At 40.8% G+C, this 26,484-nt stretch overlaps 1 protein-coding gene across 6 annotated transcripts in view; it reads left to right on the forward strand.

Moving 5' to 3' along the window:
* The window catches only part of fam13a (family with sequence similarity 13 member A), a 47,387-nt gene that overhangs the window by 14,297 nt on the left and 6,606 nt on the right, over positions 1–26,484 (forward strand). For 3 of the 6 annotated variants that reach the window (XM_018661563.2, XM_018661566.2, XM_051070572.1), the window contains 11 exons: positions 374–463; positions 1,230–1,313; positions 4,809–5,050; positions 11,070–11,111; positions 15,300–15,341; positions 15,501–15,695; positions 16,777–16,978; positions 18,934–18,992; positions 19,290–19,332; positions 23,484–23,643; positions 25,893–25,955. In XM_018661563.2, the coding sequence (XP_018517079.1) occupies positions 374–463; positions 1,230–1,313; positions 4,809–5,050; positions 11,070–11,111; positions 15,300–15,341; positions 15,501–15,695; positions 16,777–16,978; positions 18,934–18,992; positions 19,290–19,332; positions 23,484–23,643; positions 25,893–25,955 (1,222 nt within the window). The remainder of the gene's footprint in view (positions 1–373; positions 464–1,229; positions 1,314–4,808; positions 5,051–11,069; positions 11,112–15,299; positions 15,342–15,500; positions 15,696–16,776; positions 16,979–18,933; positions 18,993–19,289; positions 19,333–23,483; positions 23,644–25,892; positions 25,956–26,484) is intronic. The other 3 variants (XM_018661565.2, XM_018661567.2, XM_018661564.2) reach the window with 2 other exon arrangements.

A 26,484-nucleotide genomic window follows, 5' to 3' on the forward strand; every position in this document is an offset into this window, starting at 1 on the left:
GAATGTCTTTGAATGCAGCACACATGATCTCTGGTGTTGCCTTTACTTTCAGTCATAAAGTGCTGAGGAGCAGGAGGTGTACATGAGAGTGTTTATGTGAGCGTGTGTGTTTGAGGATGCAGATTGTCAGCCTGTTCAGATCTATTCTTAACCCTGTTGTTAGGGCTCTCAGAAGAAAAGCAAAAGTGGAGCACACATACTCAGGAGTCCTTATAAAAGGCGTTTAATAGCTGCTGTACATGTGAGGCTGCAGTTACAACAAAGTTCCCTGGTCTCTATTAAACATGATTTGTTACTCCTTTTGTTACTCTACTGTATGTTAGAGGTGGGCTACAAATACAAAGAATGATCATCATCTTTGTCCTCTTTCTAGTCCCAGGAGGCGCACGTGATGGATGCAGACACAAAGAAGTCACCCAGCCACCTCAACGCAAAGACACCGACGCCAGCTCCTGGGACAAAAGTACGTGCTCGGCCTTTCATGCCTGCATGTGTGCGTCCTTGTTTATACGTTAATTCTCCTCAGCGTACCTGTTATGGAAGCTTTTGTCCATCGCTGTGAAATGCAGCGTTGTTGTTTATCCGTGACATTCCCAGGTCAAACCTGCGTGAACCCTTCAAATTCCCTTACATAGTTCTTTTTAACACCAACCATGTGATCTGCGAGACGTGATTAATGCAACATGGGCATGTTTTGGAAAAGCTTGTTTTCCAACACCAAAGCCATTTCTGTGTGTGTTTCTGTGAGCTTTAAGATGTTATCTGTGTCAGCTGACCTGTCTATACCGCGTGGTATTTGAGGTCACTCGGTGTAAAGAGATGACGACCTTTTTAACAGTTTATGACAGTTTATGACAGTTTACGACAGTTTACGACAGTTTATGACAGTTTGTAAAAATAGCACTGCTCAAATGAGCTGAAATTATGAAAGAGGTTATTCTGACAGATTGACCACAGGAGTTTTTATTTTTATACAAACATAATACAGACAGACAACTAATTTTTCTGATGTCATAAAATGAACAAAGTAATTTATTAAAGTAATAATTGTTAACTTTTATGACAACATGGAGCAAACTGATGAATATTATCTTGAAACCTGACTGTATTTTATTCTCTCAGTTTTTCTGGTTCTTAATGAATGCATCTTTCATGCTACAGTAAACATTTAATCGTGTACGTAAGTCTTATTCTCTCTTTTCTTTTCTTTTTTACTCTCTTTCTCCAAGGTTGGACAAAAAAACACGCCAGAAAATACAGAACAGAACAAATCCTGCACAAACACTCCAAAGGAAAGACCAAGGAAGAAGAAGGTAACCGTTTCTTATTGTCAGTTCCATTAATTGTTCCTGTTTAGAGGGTTGGTCTAATGGCTTACTACAGTCTATTTCTCACCCTTTCCAATGAATACTTCCTGATATCTTATCTGCCATTTTGCCTTGGTGCTGATTAGCCTGAGGTCATCTAACAGACAGCCTCTGATGCCTGTGGCCTCGCTGCTCGGTCACATGATGTGATTTGATAAAGTCAATCTGCTGCAGGAAACAACAACACGCTTACTTGCAGTGAGATAAACACGAGCCATGTTATGCTCCTCCAGCTCTGTTGTGGTATTATTACAGATGAGCCCTGCCACAAAAACAGCATTTAGCCAGAGAAATTTCCTGTGTACAAATGAATCTGGACTCATTAGTTTAAATCAGAGAGGTCAGTCAGAGAGCTACATTTGGTAAATTTAAACTCTGCTCCTTTGATCTCTTTGAACTAGCTGTGCATAAGTTCATTTGTATATGTGATGAAATGATGAGTAATTTCTCTGAGGTTAACTTCAGACTGAATGATCTTTCTGTGATTGTTTCAGTTTTAAACAAAGATCTGACGCCATAAACGTGTTGTACATATTGAGACCGGTGTCACTGTAGAGATAACAGAAATGCTGACTGACAGCAAGATAATGTGCAGAGAGTAAAAACATCTGCTGATGAAGAAGGTTTCTGTTTCTTAGTAGTCAGAGAAAAATCTTTGTTTTTTAGTAGAAACAGAAACAGTGTCAACAATAAAAGATCAACATTTGGTCCTCACAAGTACAACACAGTGTTTAATCTTACAGTTAGTATTACTTAGTGTTGCATTGCAACACAGTAGCTGCTCCAGAGAGCTAGCATGTTGACTAGTTTGGTTAACAATAAAATTATCATCAAGGACTGGTTGATTCCAAAATCACTCACATTTAACCTGGTCATCATCATCATGGGTTGAGTTTTTTGTTCCATTGCACCATGTATCAGATGAATTTATCTAGACAAGATGACAGACAGTAAATGTATGGAGTGATTCTGGACACAGCCTCAACTCTGCCTCACACTACAGTCACAGGACATTTACAAATGGCAGATGGAACAGCATTAGGACGGGTTGCTATAGTAACACAGTGTTCACCTGAAACAGCTGGTGGCAGATCAGGAGCCATTGAACACATTAACCTCAATATTAACCTGAACATCCAGCTGCTGATTCATACCGACAGCCTCCTAGAAACCACTCACTTCCTGTGAAAATGAAAATGGTGTTTACTGTAAACGACTCAACCTTCTTAATGATTTATCAAAGTCATTCATCATCACCATAAATATTAACTTTTATAGCCACAGTTCCCAAACACTCCCATTGAAGCCCTCCTATAAAAACAGTTTCTCTGTGAAGGCCAGACTCTAGGCAAACAACAACATATTACAAGTGTAATTTTTATGTTGGCCACTGCTCACACATCACTGCCAAACGTACACCAAATGGTGAGAGAAACACACACAAACACACACACACACACACACTTCGGTCAGGGAGCCCTAAACATGTCTGTCGTATCTGCTTGATTTATGATGCTGTCATTAAAAAAGATGAATGTATGATCAAAGTTGTGTTCTGATGAAGACAAACAGATGTTTCAGTACTTGAGCTTTGGACTCATGATGATACACAATCATTGTTGGTATTTATGAATTCCAAATTAATATGATTAATGATAACAGCTCTGTTGCTATGGTTGGACAACAGGAAAATTGGAATGCTTTTTCACAATAGGCAAAAATCAGCTTTTGTGCCTTTGAGCAAAAGTGATTTAACAACCACTGTTTTAAAATGGCCCGGTGAAAGTGTTTGTGGTGGAGGAACAGGTAAAGATTAGGTTACACACATGTCTGAGAGAGGAGCTGTCACCAGTCAGTGAATACAGATCAGTTAACAGAGGTTTATAACTGCATTTTCACTGCACATCACTGGAGAGAAAATCAAATATTAAATCCTAAATATTTAATTTTTCTTTTGAGATTTTTGTTTGAAACTTTCAAATTGTTGGTTAATCCATCATTTAGAAAACCAGGTCACATCCTGGTTTTGGTCTGTCAGGCTTCTTTACCATCTGGTGTATTTAGCTCCATGGGTTGTTTGAGCTGGTTTTTATTTACAGGCAGGAACTGAGAACCAGGAGGCAGCACGGCAGATTGACTGCTGAGAGGGTCATTAATACAAACTGACCTGGACGTCTGTCTATCTACTGACTGACTCCCTCTAACTACCATCATGGATATAAAAAATGCATTTTTTTGACTTTGCCGTTGAACATACAGTTTAGTTGTCTCTGTAGAGTTCCAGCTAAAGTGAGCAGTAATGAGTGAATGTACTTTTGAGGCTTTTCTGTCAAACCTTTTTTTGTAATAGTAATATTACAAAATACATAAACAAAAGACATAATCAGAAAAACCTAAAAACACAGAACAGCCAAGATGACAGCACCATCTCACCAACACTGTTTAAGTCCACAACACCTGTTTCTACCTGGGTTCTTGTCTCCATGATGCATCCTCAGAGTATCAGGCTCCAAAAAAACAAGTTCATGTCTGAGTTCTGTTTCCCTTTTTCCTCCTCTGTGGTTTTCTGTGAATGACAAATTTAGCTGAATCCATTACAGAGCCCTGAGGGGTAAAATCCATACCAGGTCTGGATAAAGAAGCTTGTGGAGCTAATGACGTTCCCAAAGATTCACCCATTAAGTGCACCAATGACTAAATGTCTAAATGGAGGCTGCATTCATAGATTTTAGAGCAAACCATTAAGTTAAACCCAAATGGAAATGTTCCATTGATAATTGGTGTGGACCTTTTAATTCAACCGACAGATGTCTATCCAGAGCCATGCCTCTTTTAGTATTGGTTGTTTTTGACAATTATCAATACTGAAGCTGCTGGCGTCAGACCCATTTCATCCTCTGTTTACTGCAGTCAACCAGCTCTGTGGCCTCAGTGTAAGTGGGAAACCATACGAGTCTCTTCTATATATACTGAGGGAAAGCTTCCTGACACATTCTTGAACACTTCTCTCAGGTTTCCTTGGTTGAAACTCTGTAAAAATGCAGAAGGGCACTTTTCACAATGTGGCTGTAATTAGGTTAAGGTTCTTCTCCTACACTGCAGTCGGAGGCTCACGCAGTTTACACCCCCTCAGGGTCACCACGGTAAGACAAACATCAGTCTAACCTTACAGTTTTATGAGCTAACCTCTTTTTCCCTCGCCTCTTTTGTGGTTCTTTTATTGCTCTGTGCTTCACCTCAGAAGATCCTCGAATGCATGTTTTGTAGTAACCTGAGCAAAGGTTGAAAACTCCAGTGTGTGTTTCTGTGTGTGTGTGTGGTTGTGTGTTGTATGTTAGTTGCATATCTTTTCCCTCCTGTGCTGTCTCATATTCCCTGTCACGAGACTCACCTGTTATTGACATCTCTCTCTCTCTCTCTCTCTCTCTCTACATAAAACAGGTAAGGAAAGGGAAGAGTGACGGCATGCCGGGACTCATCCCGCAGCTCAGCCACTCTGCTCGCTTACCCCATGCGAGGCCACTCTCAATCGTTCTGCCCCTGACCTCTGAGCTGAGGAGCCCCAGTCCAGAGGCGATGGAGACGACCCCCACACCTCTGGCTCACCAAGACACCCCAGACGTCTCCTCGCCCCTTGGCCAGCTCGATGTAAGCCCCTCTGGCAGTGTGGAGGCCCTCAGCAGGTCAGTGTGTGATCAAAGCACATGCACCTGTGTCTAATATTTAAATATTAACTTCTGCAGGTTTTATCATATTGGATATCAATTATTAATGAAGATGTTAATGAACATGAGGAAACATCAGTGACATTTTCAGACAGCATGTGGTGGCTGCATTCCTGGAAATGAAATAGTATGTACAACATTATCAGAGATTGATACTGTATATCACATTCATGCTCTATATGTTTTAGATTTTTATTTATCAAAAATCATTTTAAAATGAATAATTAAGTTTCCCATCCTGTACAGAAAATACAGTGTGCGTTCAGAAACAGAATTCATTCACGCTGCGAAACTCCTGCAGGTTTATGATTTAATCAGGATCACAGTCTTATCTGTGTCTTTGATCCTTTATGGCCATTCTAAAATAAAACCTTAGAAGGTCATGTACCACAAAACAAAACTCTACCAGAAAATGTTAAACAATTTCTATTTTGGTTTTGTGACACCAGCTTGCCTTCAGTGTTTCCAGCTTGGAGAACACGGGGTTGTAGCAGTGGTAAATAGGTTACGACCACAGTTTGTGCAGGTGACATGTTATCAGCCAAGGGTAAGGGTGAAGAATTTTGAGTGTCTGACAGTGTTCAGGGATCTAAAGCTGAAAGCCCCATGGCGATGTGCCTTTGACATGCAAACAAGCCTATTATAAGAAACTGAAACTGGAACCTCTCGGTGTCGAGTGTCCTCGGTCCTGGAATAACCAGGCTACAGCTGTGTCTGTTGTTGGGGCTCCCGCTGCTTTAACCGAGGAGCTTAGACCAGCATTAACCTCGACTGTGATCACACCTGCGCTGCTTGGCTGAAAATCCTGCTGCTGTACTGAACTGTCCAAATTATCTGGAACCACAAAGGTCAAACTACTTCACTGACAATAGACTGTATGTAGAATTAGTTTCAGTGGAAAAACTACAAACTATGACCTGGAACCAGGCAATAAATGTGTGTTGTTGAAGCAGGAATATAAGGAATGATGATACTGCCTTGGCTTCTACTACGGCTCGTAGAAACCACCTGTGACCTTTAGTATGACATTAATCAGAGTTTAAAACCATGTCAGCACCAGATCCATTAACACATTACATAAAAGTTTAGTATGACACACGCACAGTCGTACTGTGTGTTCACACATATTTGAATACTAAGCTACAAACCTCACTGCTCCAGCTTATACATATTTTAAAAAAATCATAAAATATATTTTTTATCACAGAATATAAAGTACTTTTTTTCATTCTTATAGTTTTATCTGCAATAATATGTTTTTGTTTATGTTTCAACCTAACTAATTCTAGTAGTATTACACAGTAAGCCTCAAAAACAAAATAGCAAATATTTTTAGTTTTTTCTTTGCTTTTTATCTTCAGGATAATGAACAGTTTTGCTTTTGTGGCCTAGAATGTGTTAAATTAATCATTATGTCTTAATGGAACAGATGTTTCTGTCTATATGAAGTGGCAAATCTAATACTTCCAAGGTGTAAGAGCTTTCCTCACCATGTCAGGGTGTCAGTAAATTTCACACACACACTAAAACTCTCCTCGTCAGATCGTATTAGATGACTGATCTATAGACGCCGTGACAGTGGACCCCAGTAATCTGACCACAGAGGTGCTCACTAACAGACACCTGCAGCAGAAAGAAAGACTGAAAATGAGTTTACCATCTTCAATTTAAGAAATTTTCTGATACTCACGATCAGTGTCTGACAAATTAAACCCTGACTGCAGTTTTTCAAACAGTTTTCAAATGTTCAGAGATATTCATATGGAGATGGTGGAAAACAAAGTTTTTCTAAAAAATGTTTTCAGTTTTAACTAGCTGTGATTTTGACACATAAATTCATAGCAAATATATGATGATTTTCCATCAGTGGAAATCTGTGTTTTTATATCGGTAGCTGCTCTCATGCCTACTTGTCAGCTTGCTCTCACTTTCCATAGGTATGTGTCAGTCAGTGTAGAGAAACTCATACAGCAGAGAAACTGAATTTGATATTCTCTGATGTTTACACCCTGTTGGTGGTAAAGAAGCATTTTTTTATTTATATGACATACATATTATTTGACACATGTGCCCTTCATTCCAGGAACTACCCCTATGTCCTCTGTCACCCTGTTCACTCAGTTCATGATCAGCACACATAAAAATCATAATTTTTCCTGTTAGTGGTCCCACTTTTATATCCTCTCCTGTACGTCCACGTATGTCCATGTTTTGACTTAGAGAATGAGTCTTGTATAACAACACTTTGCCTCCTCTTTATCAGATAAATTAATCCAGTAATTTTTAATGCCACAGTGCTCTCACCTGTACCTGAAATCTGACACCAGCCTCATTCACCACACAGGCGGCCTGAGCCAACATAGCAGCATCATGTGAACATATTTCGATCTTGCCGTGGCGTAGCTGCATGAAGGGGATGCATGCTGGCTTTTGTGTGGAGTTGCCATGGTTCACTGAATCTTGTGATGTAACTATTGGGTTTCTTAGAAGCCCGCTGGAAATAGGTGGGAGTGAGGAACGTTGCAGTGTGGTGTGAGTGCAGGTTCCCTGTGGGTATAACGGTATTGTTGGCCGCCCGTCAGGAAGTGTCATCAATCAGCCTGAAAACCTGACAACACGTATTTAGGTGCTTTTTATTCAGATCTCACTCAGGAGATTTAATGTTAGTGACGATTCACAGACATCATAGGAAGAAATAGGATAGTGAAAGCCACCCAGATTAACTGGAGGATAGTGGCAGTTCACCCAAGAGGCTTGTTCAGTTTTCTTATTCATGAGACTACGAGCAGTCAGGAAAACTGAAGCCTCTTCCTCAGTCTCTAGGAACACAAAACCCAAGTCAGATGTTATTGATTTTGAACTGATGGAGTTCAGTGAGTGACCTGACAGAAAGTTTCAACAGATACCTGGTCTGATAGTGAGGGGAACAGATGACTGCAGGTGCTCCCGAGTCTACAGTCAAATTTATTTCACTGAAAAGGCTCTTGATTAATCGTTCGGTTGATCCTCTATAATCATCAGTAATATTGATAACCAACTAACTTTTCAAACATTCATTGGTTTCAGCCTCTCAGACATGACGGTTGTCTGAGCACATTTGGATTGTTTATCAGAAGGGCTCTGGCTCAGATAAGACGTTTACATTTATTTTTAATTGAGTACATTTTTAAAATCTTCTCTGATGTCTAAAGAGAACCACATCAGTTAAAAAAATATTAATTGATATAATTATTAGAACCAACCCTAGTTTCATTAGGTATGCTGAATTCTTTCAGGCACTGCTGATGTTTAGACATTTCCCTTTTTCATTTAGATGAGTTGGCATTTGATGGTAAAAAAATCTAATCTCTCCTCACTGGTATTTCTGCTATTCAGATGCAAATGTGGTGTTTTCCTGTGCCATTAAACTTTTATTGTTAGTAAGGTGTATCCAAGGTCATGGTCATAATAAAGAGACTTAAAGACTTGACACAGAGAAAGATGCATGTAAGAAGTGAAGACAAATATTTTTCATCTGTTGATTGTTCGTTCATCAGCAGTTGTTCTTCTGTTTAAAACCTACAGCACGGTGGCTCTGTGTTGCTTTAACACCTTTTTCTGATGGAATTAGCATATACCAAGCATAGCTTAGCCAGGCTTATCCAACAAATACTCTGGGTCTTGACCACCACAGTTGGTGCTCAGAGGTATTCTAAGAATTTCCAGCACCCATCTAAAAGCCGATGGTTTTGGGTCCTGAACGGTGACTCAAGAGACTCTCACATGGGGGAAATGCAGAAAAAGACTTCACCATAGGGTTGATGAATTTGGGAATTGCTATTGTTGTGGTCTTACTTAGCCAGATTGTTCTTTACATTAGTCCCTCACTGCTACCAGCTGAACAGAACAGTGTTTTTGTGGTGGTGTGGAGCAATTTTGGAAAAGGTGAGGCAGAGCGGAAGGAAAAAGATGCTGCCAGAAATCACTGGAGCCAACTGGAGGATTATTATAAGTGACCAGCATCCGCTGAGCCAGACTACCTTTGTCTACAAATTTTTATAAATGTTGAAAAAGTGGAGCGTGTCCAGATTGACCAACTTGTCACTGGTAGTTTTCCGTTCGCACCGGAGGGATCAGGCCTTTTCCGAATCCCTACAAAGCTTCTTGTTATCCCTTCAGTAAGGTAGTGGGTAAGCAGGATTTCCGCTTTTGCAATTCACGGTGGCTGTGACGGCACACATTATTTTAATACGCCTGCCAGACTGTGTAACACCAGTTAAGAACATGGAAAAAAGAAAACTCACCACTCAGACTCCAGAATACTTTGGAAGTGTTGTGTGGTGAACTACACCTGCACCTCAGACAAGAGGAGGAACACATACACATTTCCTGTACATTGTGTCATTAGAGACGAGTCTGGAAGTTCAACGAACTTTGGCCCATTTCAATTCCTGCCTGACTTGAAACCTAAATCCTTTGTTTTGAATTTACTGAGGTGCTGCTTGAACGGTGAAAGTGGTTTCCTCTCAATACTCCTGCCTCTTACAGTAAGCCACATAAAGGTCTGTCACGTACCAAAACACTCCAGGGTACCCAACATTCACTCAATAACAACTCTTTTTTTTTTTCTGAGACTCAACATGTTTACAGCCCATAGTCCTGGCTGATTGTGCTGTAAACATGGATTGTGGGTAATGATTAAATTTGTTTTCTGTTCCTCTTTCTAATATCAAATAAAACCAACAAACAAGAATATTTAGACTGTCCACTGGATGTCAGATATGTAGTGTTCTCTCTCCTTTTGGTATCTACAGAGCTGTAAATAGTACAGAGGATGTGAAGTTTTACTGCAGAGGGGAAACAAAACCAAATGTTGCTAAAGATATTTATGATTCAATCATTATCTAGAAGACTGCACACAAACCACTCAGCAATTAATAAGTAGGACTTATTACCATCAGTTCTTCTGTCAGTTGAATGTTTGATTAAACATCTATAGTTCAGCTCCATTAATACTTTGCATACTTTTATTGAAGAATTTAGTAAAGTTATGTCAAAAAACAAATTAAACACCAAAAGTTCTCGTCGAGTGGTCTGAACAATACAGTACATTCTCAGCTCAGCACCTGAAACTTCAAGATAAAAATGTTGGAATAGGCTTTGTATACATCTGCTGCATCTGGTTTATCAACATTTTTTACGTGAACTATCGTCCAAATTCCTTTTGTTGCATGTTTGTAAATTGAGAAGCCTGTTCATGTGGTCTCCTGTCACAGGTAAACATCCAAATAAAATTCCAGTGGGGTAAAATGTGATGAGAGGTCACACTGTGTTAAATATTCCTCCTCCTCTCTTTCACATTAATCTAAAGAATCTCATAAAGTTTAACTGTCACAGTCATTGAAGACTTTACAATCATCTCATGTTAAATGAAATAAACACATATATGTCAGAGCAGCCTGACTGAGGTCCCTCAACACGTATTTATTTGTTAAATAAGTTAATAAGGTTAACATAACATTTGCAGTCTTTTTCTTCCTGCTTTGATTTTAAAGAAGATAAAACATTACTCAGCTCTGCTGAGGCGAACAGGACTCGGTGGTTATGAAATTTTCAGCCTGTAAGTGCCAGGATATGAAAATGTTAAGCAACCTCAACATTCAGGGCCAACTCTGAGTTCCTCTTATCGTTGCATAATTTCATCATGTGTCACTGGCGTCGGCCCAGTGGCAGCAGCCAGCCTATATTCTACAGCAGCAGCCATTTCTCTGCTGGTTCATAATAATTACCCGAGACAAGTTCCACAAAGGCACTGATCTGTGGCACTGCATGGCTATTATTCTGCAGACAAAAGCCAGCCTTATGCTCCTGTTTCCAGCCCCAGTAACATGTAGTGATGGGTATGGGGGGTAGGGGTGGGGGGTTAATGTTTTTATGCCATAGCACTTCATAGCTACATTGTGTAAGTGAATTGATTTTGTTTGTTTTTGTATTTCAGTTCCCAAGAAGAGGAGAGACCGATATCTCCGTTCTACATGAGGTAGGCCTCCGGAGTGTTAAAGAGCTGCAGAGGTGGATGAGAGTGTGTTGTTTTGGACTGGAGGTGTGGGGGAAGTGGCTGTGTGCTGCCTCAGTGCATTATCATCGGAAACAATGGAGCCACCAGTTACAGGGAAAGCAGGGCAGCGTGCACATGCAACAGTTTGTTCACCACTGTTTGGTTATTGTGGCCGAGGCAGCCACAGCACGTGTTTCAGACACACCACCACAAACAAGAGACGCGTCTGGGTGAAGACAAAATGATGAGATGGTTGATCAACACAACAGTTAGTAATCAGTAAACAATTTTAGTAATTTATCAAACAACAATAGTGAAAATGCAGAGTTGTTTGTTTTAGCACCAGCTGCTCAAGTGAAAGGACTTTTAAACTGAATATATTTGGGATTTTCACTGTTGGTCGAACAAAACAAGCCATTCTAACCCTCGCGTTGCCCTTCGTATTCTGTATACTTTTTTCTTCTTACAATTATTCAAAAACAAAAGATAACTGCTTCAGAATCACGAATGTCATGCACAACAACAAATCCTGCTACTACTACTACTACACACACACCCACGCACACACACCCACATACACATTGTCGGCCACTGGGTCACTTTGACCCAGAGGACAACACGAGGGTTAAGACGCCAGCTTTGGCCATTGGAAGCTGAAGCTGGCATTTTTTATGAACTAAAGTGAAGGGAATAATAATTTAAAACAAACCTTGTGTTTTGTCACATTCAGGTGATAATGACATTTCAGCCCCACTTGACCACACCAGTTAATCACCTGTTAATGATCAATGACCCTGCTGTCATCGTTTCCCACTCAGTCTCAGTGTATGTTGACTTAAGTATCCACTCTGTGTTAATGACTGGTTCTTCAGTTAGTCATTCAGAGTTGGCACAGTTAGTTGACTGGTGTGACCTTAGAGCTGGCATGTCTCCATGACGAGTAACAAGGTGCTCAGAGCGAACAAAGAAAGATTCAACTGTAAAACTAAAGGTCTTTATAGTGTGTTTAAATCTCACTGTTATACAATCACACATAACAATGTTATCACTGGACATAAATACATATGTAGACGACCAAAATACTTTAGTACAGGTAAGATTTTTGCAGCTGTTGCAGATTTGATTTGTAGCATCAGTGAACCTGGATAAAACTCAAACAACTCGCCTGTAATAAAACATTTTATCCATGAGGAAAGGTCAAAGGTCCAACTCATGCATTAATCCAAGACCCAGACATGAGGTTAGAGTCAGCTCCGTACAGTATGTGGAATATGTAATAACTATAACCTCTGTTACTATGTAGGTGAATATATAATGTCTGTGTATGTGTTACATAATCTATATACTCAGTAAACTGGAGATAACATTTTACAAAACTCCTCTCATAAAATCCTATTTAAAACATTACAGAGTCAAGATTGCAGCAGCGTCAAGTTCACGTTCACGCTGTCATAAATAACTGGACTGTACAGCATCTTTTTTTAAACTCTAGTTAAATAGTGATAACAGCGAGGGGAGAAGTGACTGCAGAAGTATTTGATGCCTCAGACTTTATAGCTCATATAAAGCTGATGTGATCAAACGCTGGACTGGTGCTGTGGTTTTATATTTTTAGGCTGTGTGTGTTGGAGGAAGGATCATAGTCTTGGCTCTCTGATATTCTGGTGGTGATATTCTCATTATGTTTCTGATGCAGTGACTCATCCCTCCTCCCATCTCAGACAGTTTCACCAACCAGGCAACGGTCCCATCTTACACTAGCGTAGTTTCGCACTGTTGTATCTTTAGTTAAAACTTAGTTGTTGGGCGACGTACAAAGTTGTTTCTGGGCTGTGATGTTACTTCCCATTGGTGATTTACCAAACGGCCACACTTCTTCAACTCTGCGCCAACTCCAGGACTATCTGGGATGATGATAGCTGCCAGAAGATATTTAATTACCAAATGTTTTACACTTGACATAAACAGACAGCCGCGCTCAGCTGTTTATTTCATCAGTAGCCTAAATGTGGTGTAAGCAGTCATGTTAGAAAGCTGATTTAAAAGTACGGACCAACATAGATCATAGGTTTATGCCCAAACAGAGTCAGTGTATCTCAGCACGCCATGAAAACGAACTTCCGTACAGTACACCATAGAAGGAGTCTCTGTAAAACAGACTTGGTCCAAAGGCTCCATTTGCTTTGGACATTTGTTATGTGGACATACAAACAATCTGACTGTTAGTAGCTCTCAGTATAGATGGACAAACTGTCTCACATTTACATTTATGTATTTGGCAGACACTTTAATCCAGAGCGACTTGTGAGTACACTCATCAGTACCGTGGTTGTTTCCCCAGTCAGCAGTCAGGTTTTCTTATAGGATTCCCAAGATAAAACAGAGGGTGACAATATAATTAAAGAAACAGACAGAAATATGTTTCTTTTACACAAAATTCTGATTCTTCCCATGACATATGAATAGATTCACAACTGCTAACTTCTAATATTCTTTCAACAGTCCAGGCTAAGGCCATAGTCTTGGATGAGGTATCAAAGGTACAGCAGACAACACTGTGTATTATAAGGCTTTTTAAAAGGTAGAGAGCGAGCCACTGTCTTAAACTGTATTTGTGTCAAAATCATCAAGCACAGTGAGCTTGATGTTCGGCGGCTGCTATAAACTGTCTCTGAGGTATGATAACCATCTTCGTCTGGCACATGTTGGAGTTATATAATTGACCCTCTCATCAGTTTTATATTGAGAGCAGCTCAGAGAACACTCCTAGAGGGTCTGGAAACTTCTGCCATGTTTCAGGCTTTTATGTGCCCACTGCTCCTGAGCTCCTGTGACATTTTCAGGCATTAAGGTCAAAGGTTAAATCAACATTAGTGAGCCATTAAAGCATTTTCTGTTGTTTTAACTTGCTCCATCCAGAGCCAGGTCTAATTTTAGGTAGCTGGCTAATATTTTTCATGCCCAGAGATAATTTATCAGCTGCCTGTAGAGCACCTGTGAGCTCTGGCTGACATTACTTTCTCCCCTCTGTCTGCCTCCTTACTTTACAACTCTCTGGATAAATGAAACCCAACTGAAGGTAAAAGATCTGATATTGTATATATGAGCACAGATGATAAACAGATAATAAGCGATAAAAAAGACAAAGCACTGAACATTTACTGCTCCATGTTTATACTGATCAAAATGATCATCTGATTATTACACAACAGGGCGTTTTCCCTCTTCATCTGATTCACTGTCCTTGTTTACATAAGTAACACGTCCATGCTGTTTTACCCAGGTTCTCCACTGTCACCTTCACAGTTTACCATCACTCCACCATTATCTCACCCTTTATCAGTGACAGCTCTGCTATTACTGTCAACATCACTGTTTAGGAGGATTTTTTTTTCAGGTCACCCCTATACGTGTTGCATTTGCTGTACTCCAGGAAAAGCAGCATGACGTACACCAGGTGGTTAAAGCTTTGGGGGCTTTTTAACGAGTGAACATGTCGTAATGTCTTTTCATGGCATCAGTAACATTTCAGCTTCTCATCTTTTAGCTTAGATTCATTATTCTGTTGGCACAGAGCTGTAACTAACTAACTAACTTAATTATTAACTTATTCAATAATAGTGATGATAATAAAGACAGAGGAAAATGACCAGACCCTGAACTGCTGTATTTAAATGTTTGTTTGTCAGATTCACAGCATCAAAGATTAAAGATATTGAATTTGTTTTTCTCAAGAAATTACTTAAAATTATTAATCAATTATCAAAATATTTAATTCTCTGTTAGTTGGCTAATCAAATGATTGATTTATCATATCAGCTTTCAATCAATTTATCATCAAGGAAGCTGACTGTATGTAATAACAATCAATAGTCACTCTGCACACTGTGACCACCATCTTCAAGCTTATGACTGTTTCCTTCAGATTACAGACCTGTGTGTATTTTAACATGAGCAGAGTGAAAACAGAAAGTTCTGCCTGCGTACAATAGGTTTCACTCCTGGTGCTGTGAACACAGCTGAGGTTAACACTCACGCATCCACACTGGATGCCTCGATCACCGAGGACCAGAACCAGAGCCCGGGGGATTTCTAGCGTTGCTCAGTGACCTGTTGTGACCACCTGTTTCTGTAGCATTAACTCACCTTCCCCTCTTGTTTTTCTTCCAGTAACCACCTCTCCCCGGTCCACTGCAGACCAGATGTGGTGAAGTAAGTGGACTTTCCTACTGTCACATAAAAAGCAGCGTTGTTTAATTAATCAGTTTACACTTTTTATTTAGAGAAATCTGCCTCATATAAACCATTACTGGAGATTAAAGTGGTAACTTTCCTACTGTTGCCTTCCTCTGTTTTTATTTCCTCCTACAGTTTTCTGGACAGGACGATACGTTCAGCCGTGGAGCAGCACCTCTTTGACATAAACCCTTCAGGAGATCAGAGTTCAGAGGATTCAGAGTCGACCCCTCGTCCTCCGTCTCCAAAAGTGACAGCAACGGCTCGACAGAGACGTCGACAGCAGAGAGAGCAGCACGACGACAGCCTGAGACACAGAGACAGAAACAGGTATTGTCATGATGCTGGCTGTTGGTGGTACCAGCATGAAAGTAGTGGAGCTTTGTCTTTAATAGCAACACTAAAATTTCTCATGGTTTTATTTTCATCTCTGTCTTTAAAGTCTTATTTTTATGTGATAAACATGAAGAAATCTGCAGAATAAAATGAATTATTTTACTTTATTCTGATATAAATGAAAGTCAGGGTTAATTTTCCTTCATTATATTGAAGGAAACGTTTTATCCTTTAATCATGTCACAAAATAAACACTAGAAAATTCTTTTTGTTTGGAACATGTATAATCGATGTCCTATATATATATATACTGTTATATGTATACTGTAACATTTTACTTTACCGAAAGCAGCATAACATACCTGACTCTGACTGACAAGATCTTGATTTTTATCCTTTTTTTTTTTTTTTTTTTTTTTTTTTTTTACTTGTCCGTTGTGAGTCCAACATTGATGTAGCAGCTAAATTGGTACAGCATTCTTTTAAAACAAAAAATAACAGAACACAGATATATACAGAAAAACGATAATAGACAGAAACACTTGATGTAGTGAAAATGTTTTGATCTGTGGCCTCTTAATTTTTTTGTGGTAAAGCACAATGAGATTCCCTTCATTAATAAAGTCTAACCTCAGTGGAAGCACTGAGGTTAGTTAGTGTTTTTTTAAACAGTCTACATTTGTACAGTTTCACTCTGCGTGGTGAAACCGTCCACAGAGACACAGTCATAACAACTGGAGTCATCGCAATAAGAAGCTAATCCCTGTTGATGGAGATCAGGTGGAGATCAGTGACACATGGATTAGAGGAGTGCTTTAGTCCAGAGACAGCAGAAAATGTCAGTAAGAGCGTGGACAGTAAATACACAGTAAATAGAATTAGCACCAAAACTAAACAGTAAATTAGCTGCTGGAGACAGTATAAGTAAATGAGGTGCTGGGATGACCTTGGCATTTAGTGTCCTGAGTCATTTCACCCAGTGTCAAGCTGATAAAGACCTCAATGCTCAGCAGAGAGCGTGAGGTGGAAAGACACATGTTTCATTTCCTCTTGCCTTTTCTCCCCTGGTTGACAGCAGAGCACCATCCGTCAGTTCAGACACCAACAAGGAAAACATCCCCTCGAGTGGTGGCAGCAGTTCAGGCAGCGTGGGGGACGACACCGGCAGCAGCAGCCTGGACTCACAGGGAGGCCACGCCGAGCAAACCTCCAAACCCAGAAAGTCCAAATACAAACCTACACTGGTGCAGCTCTCCGACAACCAGGACACCTACACAGTGAGTCACAACACCTTTTCAAATCTGTTTGATTTGTCTCCATCTTGGCAGCTTCTCTTCTCTGTTAAAGTGTTGTTTTACTGCTTTCTCAACAGAGGTTTCTCTCTTCAGATTGTAGTGAATTCTGTGATTGATTCTGCTAATTTTACATGAAAATAAATTAGTTTCCAGGGTTGTCACTGGAAACAGCATCAGCACATCCACAGATCTTCTTCTCTGATGCACCTGTGTGTTTTAGCTCAGCCCCCCTCATCCTTTTCCATCCTCATCCTCACTGCAAATAACAGTCTGTTGCAGTGAAGAATCACTAAATGGAGGCAAGTTGGAAGATGACAGGAAGCAGCTGCCTAATGGGCTCCCTGCTACTCTCATTGTACAGTGGGTTGTAATATGCAGCATGCCTCACTAATTGTTAACCACTTTCTCCAGAAGCAGTGCAGATGTAAGGGCCAGCTCTGAGTGTGTAATTAGCTGCGGCTTTTATCACTGAAGAGAATGAGTCCTCTCAGCTGTTGTCATGTCTTTACTCGAGACCACAGAGATCAGGATTTGTTTCCTGTCAAAGAAGAATATATATACCACAGATAGACTATGAGGTCAACAGGTAGTTTGGTGTTATTATATACATCAATAAATTAATACATTAATCAGGTAATTAATTTGAAACCATTTTCTATAGGCAAATAATCTTACTCTAAATTTTCATGCAAAAATATTAAATATTCTCTGGTTCCAGCATCTCAAATTTGAAAATTTTCTGTGTTTAGTTTTGTTTCATCTTTATACATTAAATATCTTTGGGTTTGAGACGGAACAAAAAACATAAAGACGTTTCTTGGGCCCCTGGAATTTGCAGTTTGTGTGTTATAGACAAAGCCAAACAAAAATGGTCAGTCCTAAGAATGAGTTTATCTGCCTTGTTTTCCCTGCACAGAGCCAGATAATAAAATAGTTGGTCAGCGATCTGTCGCTTGCCAAGGAAGTTGAAATGAGTCATAGTCAGCAGTGAGAGCTTATTCATTGAGAGGTGAGGACATGATGTGAAACATGTAGCTGTAGTAACACAATCCGGTCTCTGCAGGATCCTCTTCCTCTATAGCTGCATCTAAACTGGATTATGATTCACACTTTGCTCCTGAACGATGTGTGCTAATGTAAAGACTCGCCATCCCACCGGCCGACTGATGGAAATGATGGAAATAGATTTGTTCAGTTGACACTCTGACACTAAGGAACTGAATCTCCAGGCTGCTTCTTATTTGTGCTCCTCATGACAACCCCTTATGTAAAGGAACGTATGACACACGATGCCCTGACACACATATGGTATATATACCATATGTGTGTCAGGGCATATATATATGGTGATAGCTGATTGGCGGGGTGAGTGTTGTGCTGAGTGGTTTAATGTTAGCGATGGTCTCAATCTGAGTCACTGTGAACAGCCGTGGATGTGAGCTTGTTATGTCAGGCCTCTGCTGCTGTAAACCAACACAATATAAACAGTAAACGTATAAACTGTGTTTGTTCTGTGTTTGACACATGTCAAACGTCTGTGGCCAGAAGTTTTTATCCATGTTAGCAGCGTAGCTCTGTGGATGTCAGTTAGCCAGTTCACCACTGTCACACACTGAAACACACTGTCGGAAGGAGCGCCCTGATATCTGTCCAGTTTGTTTTTGAGAAAATACCTGCAGTGCTATACGTCCATCCCCATCAAGTGATCTATGTATGTCAGTTAACATTTGTATTTTATAAACTTGTTTTTGAAAAGTGCTCTACAAATAAAGATCAATATAAAATCCAGCACAGCTCTAAAAACCTCCAACAGCATTTCCATGATGATCTGAACAGATTCACAGGTTCACCTTTGATTTACTAATACAACATAACTCGTCTCATTTTAACATGAAATCAGCTGTGTGGATAATTAACATTCAAACGTCTTTTCTCAGGTGAAGGAATGTGTTGGTGAAAAACCTGGACCAAACCTCATGGATACAGCTCAGAAAGGGTAAGCTCTTCAAAATCTGACCCTGATCACACTGACAAGTTTTTAAAATGTCACTTTTTCTCACACATTTCTCATAAACACAGGAGCTGTAACACCTGTTAACTCAGTGTTTCTGTTACATGGATAAGCTGCTGGCTGCTCTATCTCTGCCATTATCTTCAGAGATCTGTGTGGTGTAAACTTTATCTGATAAAGACAGGCAGCGGAGATATATATGTATGTTTGTTTGTGTTTCCTGGGGATTCTGTAAGATAATGTATCAGCTGCAGTTTATTTACCAGTTCAATCATTTTTCAGGAATGACATTTCAAGAAAAGATGGCCATCCTTCTCCTTCACAGGTAGGTTTGTGTTAACACTTCCTTTCCTGTGAGTCTCACTCTTTTTGTTTCAGTTCCTCTTCTTGTAAAACAGATCTGCTTTTCATGCAAGAGCCACCACAGAAAAATACACATTCTCAGATTGTACGAAGAAAAGTATTGAACCTCAGTACTTTTTTAGTACTGACTGAAATGTGTCAGCTGCACTAAAAATATGCTCTGATTTATTAAATTAGATATTTATATACTTTTCTTCACTTATACTAGTTAAAAGTTTAATTTAATAACATGTTATTTGGACAAAATTCCTGTATAGCTGCTTTTTTTTAAGTCAACATTTAATATGTGAGAGATTTGGTTTACGTTCCTTCCAATAAAGTATAATAAGCTGCAGTAAAAGAAGTACATAAGTTAGACCAGTGTAAATGTGTAATATCTTTCACAGAAACTAGGTCGTATAAAAAGACAAGAAAATTAACAGAAGAGTTTAGAAAATGTTGTGGTGGCAGAACGAAAGAGTCTGCACCACAGACTCTAACCACTGATGTTTGTTGTGATTCTGACACATTTTGCTAAACAGAAACTCCCCTGCTGTTCCACAGAAACATTACATTTCACTTTGACAAAGGAAAATTTCAGCATTCCAGTGAACAGGGATCTTTCCACTCTATTATTACACAAACACACAGCTTCAGTCAGCTGCTGAGGACACGATTGAAACCCTTGACTTTTGATTTGGAGTAAATGTAGCTGTGGGTGTGAAACAAGTTACTGTCTCCATCAGCTCGTCTCCACTTTAATCTGAACCTGCTCCACCACAGTGAATCTTGTAGCTGCAGCTCTGTAGCCCGGTTGTTCTGCCGTTCTGCCACACCATCCCACTGAGTGTCCATCTGGAGCTGGCGTGGTGCTGCTCTGAGAGCAGGCCTGAGCAGCAGCCTCTCAGCTGGTTGTTACAACACAAGCATTGCTCAGACATGACTGCTATCATCAGGCCTTTGTCTTCCTCTGAGACGCAGTTAGTCAGATTAATTAATAAATTGATCCTGTCTGTGTGGAGACCTCGTCTCCTGCAGCTGATTCCTCAGATATTGATACAGGCAGTGTTACTGGTGTAAACCTGATGTTGGTTTGGGTTAGAGTGGTAGAGTGTAGAGTGGTTGACTGAGGCCTGTATTTAAACATTCAGTAGAACAGCAGAAATCTATTTTTTCTCAAATCTATGAACTTGCTGCTTTTCTGTCTTTTATTTTCGTGCAGATATTTAACAATATATATATATAATAAAAACATATTTGGGTTCTGACAGAGTAGGATTCAGTGAACACACACCTGTGTTGTGAGTTGGTATAGTCTCTATATGTCAGTGTGTGTCTCAGTATGTCAGCATGTGTTGAAGCTGTAAACTGATAACACACACAATCTCCCTCACAAATCACTGATAGAAGTGAGAGCTGCAGAGTTTTTATCCGGCTCATGTCTGCAGGTCAGCTTCTCTGTTTTTAAAAGGAGGACATGTCAGTGACAGTGGACTGTTTGCAACACGTGAAGTCTTTCAGAAAATGACAATGACGTGACTCTGTGCTGATGGTGTCTGCTTTCTTGTATTATTTCATTTTCACTCAAGTGTGTGTGTGTGTGTGTGTGTGTGTGTGTGTCCAAAGTTATGTGCTTGTCTTTGTGCCATCTCAGCAAAATGCTCCTTAAATTCCAGCATGTGTTTGTTTGTATATTGTGTGTGTGTGTGTGTGTGTATGTAACGCTCCAAACACAGGTTAATCATTATCTAATGCATCCCTACACACACACACACACACCCATACACACACACACACAGTAGCTTTGCCCTCCTCCAACAGCTGGACCTCGCATGATGATGTAATCGAGGCTCAGTGTGTTTGAGTGAACTCAGAGGTTTCAGGGAACAGACCTGAGTGTGTGTGTGTGAGTATGTGCACGTACGTTTGAATTACATCTGCACACAGCTGGATCACGGTGAGCTGTAACATCTGTGCTCCCGATAATCCTCAGTGATTCTCCTCAGATCATCTTGAACTGATGTTGTATGGTTCTGAAACAGAAACCTTCATCACATGACAATAAGCAGATTAATGAAGGAAGGAAGGAAGGAATGAAGTCATCAGCAAGGAGAAATGATTCATTTACATATAAAAGAATCTGACCACAAAAATTCAGCTTCATGAGGAAACTTTTTCAGGCCTCAGGGTTTATTATGCGATGAGATGTTGTTCAGTCTCTCTCTCAACATCTCTTCCCTCTGAGACTCATAACATTACATAACGTTCACCCAGTAGACTCTCCTGTTTCAGAGCCTAATGAGTCCACATTGTAACTGCATCATTACCATCTTTAAAGGCACACAGAGTACAGCAGTTAACAGAGAACAAGAGCAAATCAAAAACCAGAAAATGAATCAAAACCTTTTCTGTTAATGATTGATCTTTAAGTATCTGTATATCACTATACTTAACACAATATATATAATATAAATTATTATTGGTTAATTCACTGGTCACACTTAAAAATACCCAAACGTTATACTAACTGTAAATGTGAAAGTTCATACGTAACCTTGGAAAGAGTCGTTTCTCAAAGAAAAATTCCATAAAGTCCCACTGTCTGCTGTGAATAATAAAGTAACAAGGGCTGAGTTCCATTTAGCTGCTTCAGTTTCACTGTCCTGGTGCTGTACATGCTGTTGTCATGGTTACAGAGACACTTGGATATAACGGCGTCATTGTATGTTATAATCTGTGTGAATCAGTGATGATCAAAAATATAACACTGAGTACTTTTAAACTGTCTGTGTATTTGTTACTGTTAATTTGTCTGTGTTTGTTCGTCTGTTTGTTTGTTTGTTTGTGTCCACACTGTTTGCTGAGGCTGATACAGCTAAACAAGTGTTTCCTGTAAATATTGTGTAAAGGACTGAATGTGTGTGGATCTGTTGTAAGGGGCTTCTGATTGTTGAGTGAGCTGGTGCAGTATGTTCCTGTTCACATAGGAGACTGGAGAGAGGAGAGGGTGTGTGAGGGGGGTTTCTTGATTTGAAAACAGTGACGGTAAGCGCCACGGAGTGGGAAGTTTCTTCTGTTATTCGTTCCCAGTCGGCACGTTCTCTCTGGGCACTAATATCACTGTGATTCACGTCACGTCAGAGTCATTTCCCCTGTAACAGCTGAGGACGTCTGATAAATTCCAGCACAAGAACAAATACACCTGAGACTAACACACATAAACCTGCCAACAGCAACTACTTAGTATCATTAACTAAAACACTAATGAAGGCCTGTTGTAACCAGATTCAGCTGCACGCCTCCTGTAAGCCATCTTTATGAGGTATAGTAGCAGAGTGTCTTGATCTGTTTTTCCTAAAAATAACTTGGTCCCACGCCCAGATAGAGGAAACGGGATCCCATGGGTTCAGAGCTAAGCGATTCATGGACACGCTCTAAATACATGATCAGCTCAGTATGTTGTTGTAATTATTTACATTATACCAGAATGTGATTACACAGCTCTGATGGTGGATAAGCAAAGTGGAGTTTAAAAGTTTGAGGTAGAAGGACAGAGAGGAGAAACTGGAGGATTATGGGTAAAAAAACAGAAGGAGTACTGTGGAGGACGAGGAGGATGTTTGTAGTATTTCAGCTCTGAGCTGAATGTTTGTCTGCAGAGATAGGGAGAGAAAAAAATCACCCAGTCAGCCTACGTGTGCTGGCTCACAATCTGTCTGCTTTTTTTTGTCCTCACCCTCCCCCTCCCTCCCTCTAACACCCCTCTACCCCTCCCTTCTGCTCTCTGCTGTGGAACAAACAAGTCCAGGGCTCGGGTGGGGAATATACGTATGCAGAAAGCAAGGAGGGCTACTGTAGGGGAGAGAGAAAATAAGAGAGGGAGGGGGACAGGGAGGGGTGAGGGATTCCAGTGGGTGAAAGAGGAGGAGCTAGTCCACTCCTGCTGTCTCACACACAGCCAGAGACAGATGGGCGGATGTTTTGACCAGCCAGGCGGCCAATCACAAGCAGGGAGCAGCCCCCTCTGTCAGGGCAGGGCTAGTCTGAGGGAGTGTGTGGCTCAACTTAAAGAGTGTGTTCACAGGCTGCTCATCGTTGTTGAGAGCTCTTTTCTTTTCTCTCATGGTTGTGCAGACGTTAAGGATGAAGATCCAGGAGTCGCCCGTCACTTGTGACACGGGGAGGGTCAGCAGCGGAGAGGTGCGAGGCTCGGACCCGGACTGCGAGAAGACGAGCTGTGAGGACGTTCCCCGGCTGGACCTGACAGCGCTCACTGAGGACAACAACTGGGGAGGTGAGGCTGGAGGCCATCTTAATGTTGTTTCCATGCTCAGAGTTTGTTCCTACATGCAACACTTCCTCTCTAAATAGGTTGAATACCTCTTTGGAATACACACCTTTAATACAAACACACACATGCCCAGACAAACCCACTCCACCCAGCTCTGCACATGGGTGTCTGGGTAGCAGCTGCACACCTTCTGCTGCCTCTCCTCCTCCTCCTCCTCCTTCTGATGCAGCTCCCTCTGCCTCTCCTGCAGGATTTAATTGTAAAAGATCCTCTTAAGTTCTCTAGCCACCTATATCTGGAGGAGAATCACTCACTGGAGATGAGCTTGTTTGTTCGGCTGGCAGATAAGGCAGCACTGCAGACAGTTTGTTTTGCTGGTGACCACATGGGAACCTTTGAATCGTTTATTCATCTCACAAGAGAAAATATGAAGGTGTAGCTAAGTCCAGAGCTCTTATAGAGTAAACAGCAGGTTTTAACCAGGATCTTGGTAATTTATGTGACTGAATTGTTTCCAGACTCGGCTGCTGCTGTTCCCAGTCAGAATCAATCATTAAAGGTCTGAGTGGTGATAACAGTGTACCAGTCAGCCAGCTGTAGAAACTTGGCTCACAGAGGTTGTTGAGTCTGGTTTTCAGACTTCGTTCCATTTAAAACGTGGGGGTTTAATTTTCATTGCAGCTCTGTCACTCCAGGAATAGTGAGGGTGATGTCTGTACATTCGACAGCAGCTTTGCATGAGATCAAATTTAAATGCAATTACTCAAGCATGTCTGTTTTAATTTAGCGGTGCTGACTTATCAGGTGTCATCGCAGCATTTACAGAAATATCCTGGAGCATTAAATTTTTCACACCTCTGTTCTAACTGTCAGACCTCCTCGGAATTTGTTATTAATGTGTTTGTTTGTGCAAAGAGGAAATCATGCACAATCGCTGTGCACTGAGACTGTGATTGTTTTGTTAAGACGTTGCGACACAGCGGAGGTGGGTGGAGGTTTCTGTATGGAGGAGTGAAAGCTGTGCATTTTACTGAAGTGTACTGGAATGATAACCAACAGGTTCATGTGTTGCAGTGTTGAGATGCAGTTAAAGGGGCATGTTGCAGCGTGCATCTTTCCTCTCCAAACGTTGGTCTTTACTCCCACCACCACCACCACCACCACCACCGTTTCCTGCTTTGATGTGGCAGTCAGAGTAAAACTGTTCCATGTAATAAATCTCTCAACTTAAACAGCCTGATATTTGGAGCGTTTACAGGTGATTATATGCTTTGTGGAGCTCTCTAGTGGCCAAATATGAAACATGAAAACAGCAGAGATCTGGGAGAGGTGGTGGTTGTTGCTGTAAGAAATGATGTTGTGTCTGAACTAAGAAACTGTTACTTCAGTCTGTATAAAGGTGGTGTGCTTTAGCTCCGTCAGTCTGGTACACGGTGTCTCTGATTGTGTGTGCTTATTATTAAAATTTAATGTAATCTGAGGGAGGATATGTAGGTGGTTGTTCAGGAAATCTAAAATCCAGTTTTCTGTTTTTTCCTCACGTCAAGACGTTTTGTTTCAGATCACTTTTCTTTTGTTTTTTTTTTTTTCTTGAGTTTTTCTCGAACCTCCTTCCTGTACATTGTGTCCTGAATAAATAACTGAGTTCGTGGCAGTGAGGACACCACAGGGAGCCTCCATCATCAGCTGTGACAGGCCGTTCTCCTTTAGGTGCCTTTCAAGCACGAGAACAAGCCGTAGCACGAACTGCAATTGTGTAAAATTGAACATGTGAGATTTTTTTCTTCCTGTGAAGCTGGCACGTTTATTCTTCAATAAGGAGAGCCAAAGAGGGATTTATGTTCTGGCAGAGTGAGCCAAGCTGAATCAGCGGTTAAGAAAGCAGTACAGTGGTTGTAGGTCCAGAGAGGGGACGTGTGCATACTGTACAGAACAACGTGTTAGACAGGGTGGATGAGGGATGTAGGCAGTGGTGTGGGACCTTTGTCACAGTACACTCTGTGCCAGCGCCTGTCATGGTGACCTGATATTTGCTGCTGCTCTGCCCTCGCCTGCCAATGATGTTGGAGAGGCATTAATGGGCATTTGAACAGGAAGAGACACAGATCTTGAAGCTGATATGTCCAGTGAGTTAATCAGGGAGATGTGTGTTATTGCTGTTAGAAGGACGCATGCTGCTCCTTGGTTTTACTTCTCTTTTTCTTCCCTTCATCGCGTTCTTCACTTCTTTCTCTCTTCTGTTGTTCCTCCAGATTCTCCGTTTTTTAACACCCCTTTCCTCGATTTCAAAACCATTTTCCATCTCAGTTGTGATGGTAAGTGTTGTGTTACATCACTGTCAGTGTGAACTTGCTTTGCTGCAAATAACATGTCAAAGAGGGAGAAAGAAATAAAGGCATGGCTGTCTGAATGACCTTTTCCTCTGCATGGCAACATGCTTGAATGATCTGGAACATTGCGGCTGAGCGTCACACACACGCACAACAACCTTTAGTGAAAAGGCAAACTGGCATGTTTTTTGTTTCATTAGTCTCGTTAATCCCGAACCATCAGCGAGCGCTTGATTTAAAGGATTAATTTCAAATGCCATGGAGCCTTACTGTCCAGGCCACGCTGCGCTGCTCTCTGAGCCAGATAATAGAGCTCAGAGGAAGATGTTTGGTGTGATTGAAGGTTTCACCTGCTGCTGTGAACGAGCTCTAACATGCCGCCGAGCTGCTACTTGATAAACTGCACGTATGTAGGAGTACAGGAGGACCCCCGGGACTCCTGGGGCCGGAATCTGAGCTAAGTCACTTCTCGTACGGCCCAACTCACCCAGGCTAAGACAAACATGCATGTGCA

The sequence above is a fragment of the Lates calcarifer genome, linkage group LG5 (genome assembly GCF_001640805.2).
Source record: "Lates calcarifer isolate ASB-BC8 linkage group LG5, TLL_Latcal_v3, whole genome shotgun sequence".
In the NCBI taxonomy this organism is placed as follows: domain Eukaryota; kingdom Metazoa; phylum Chordata; class Actinopteri; family Centropomidae; genus Lates; species Lates calcarifer.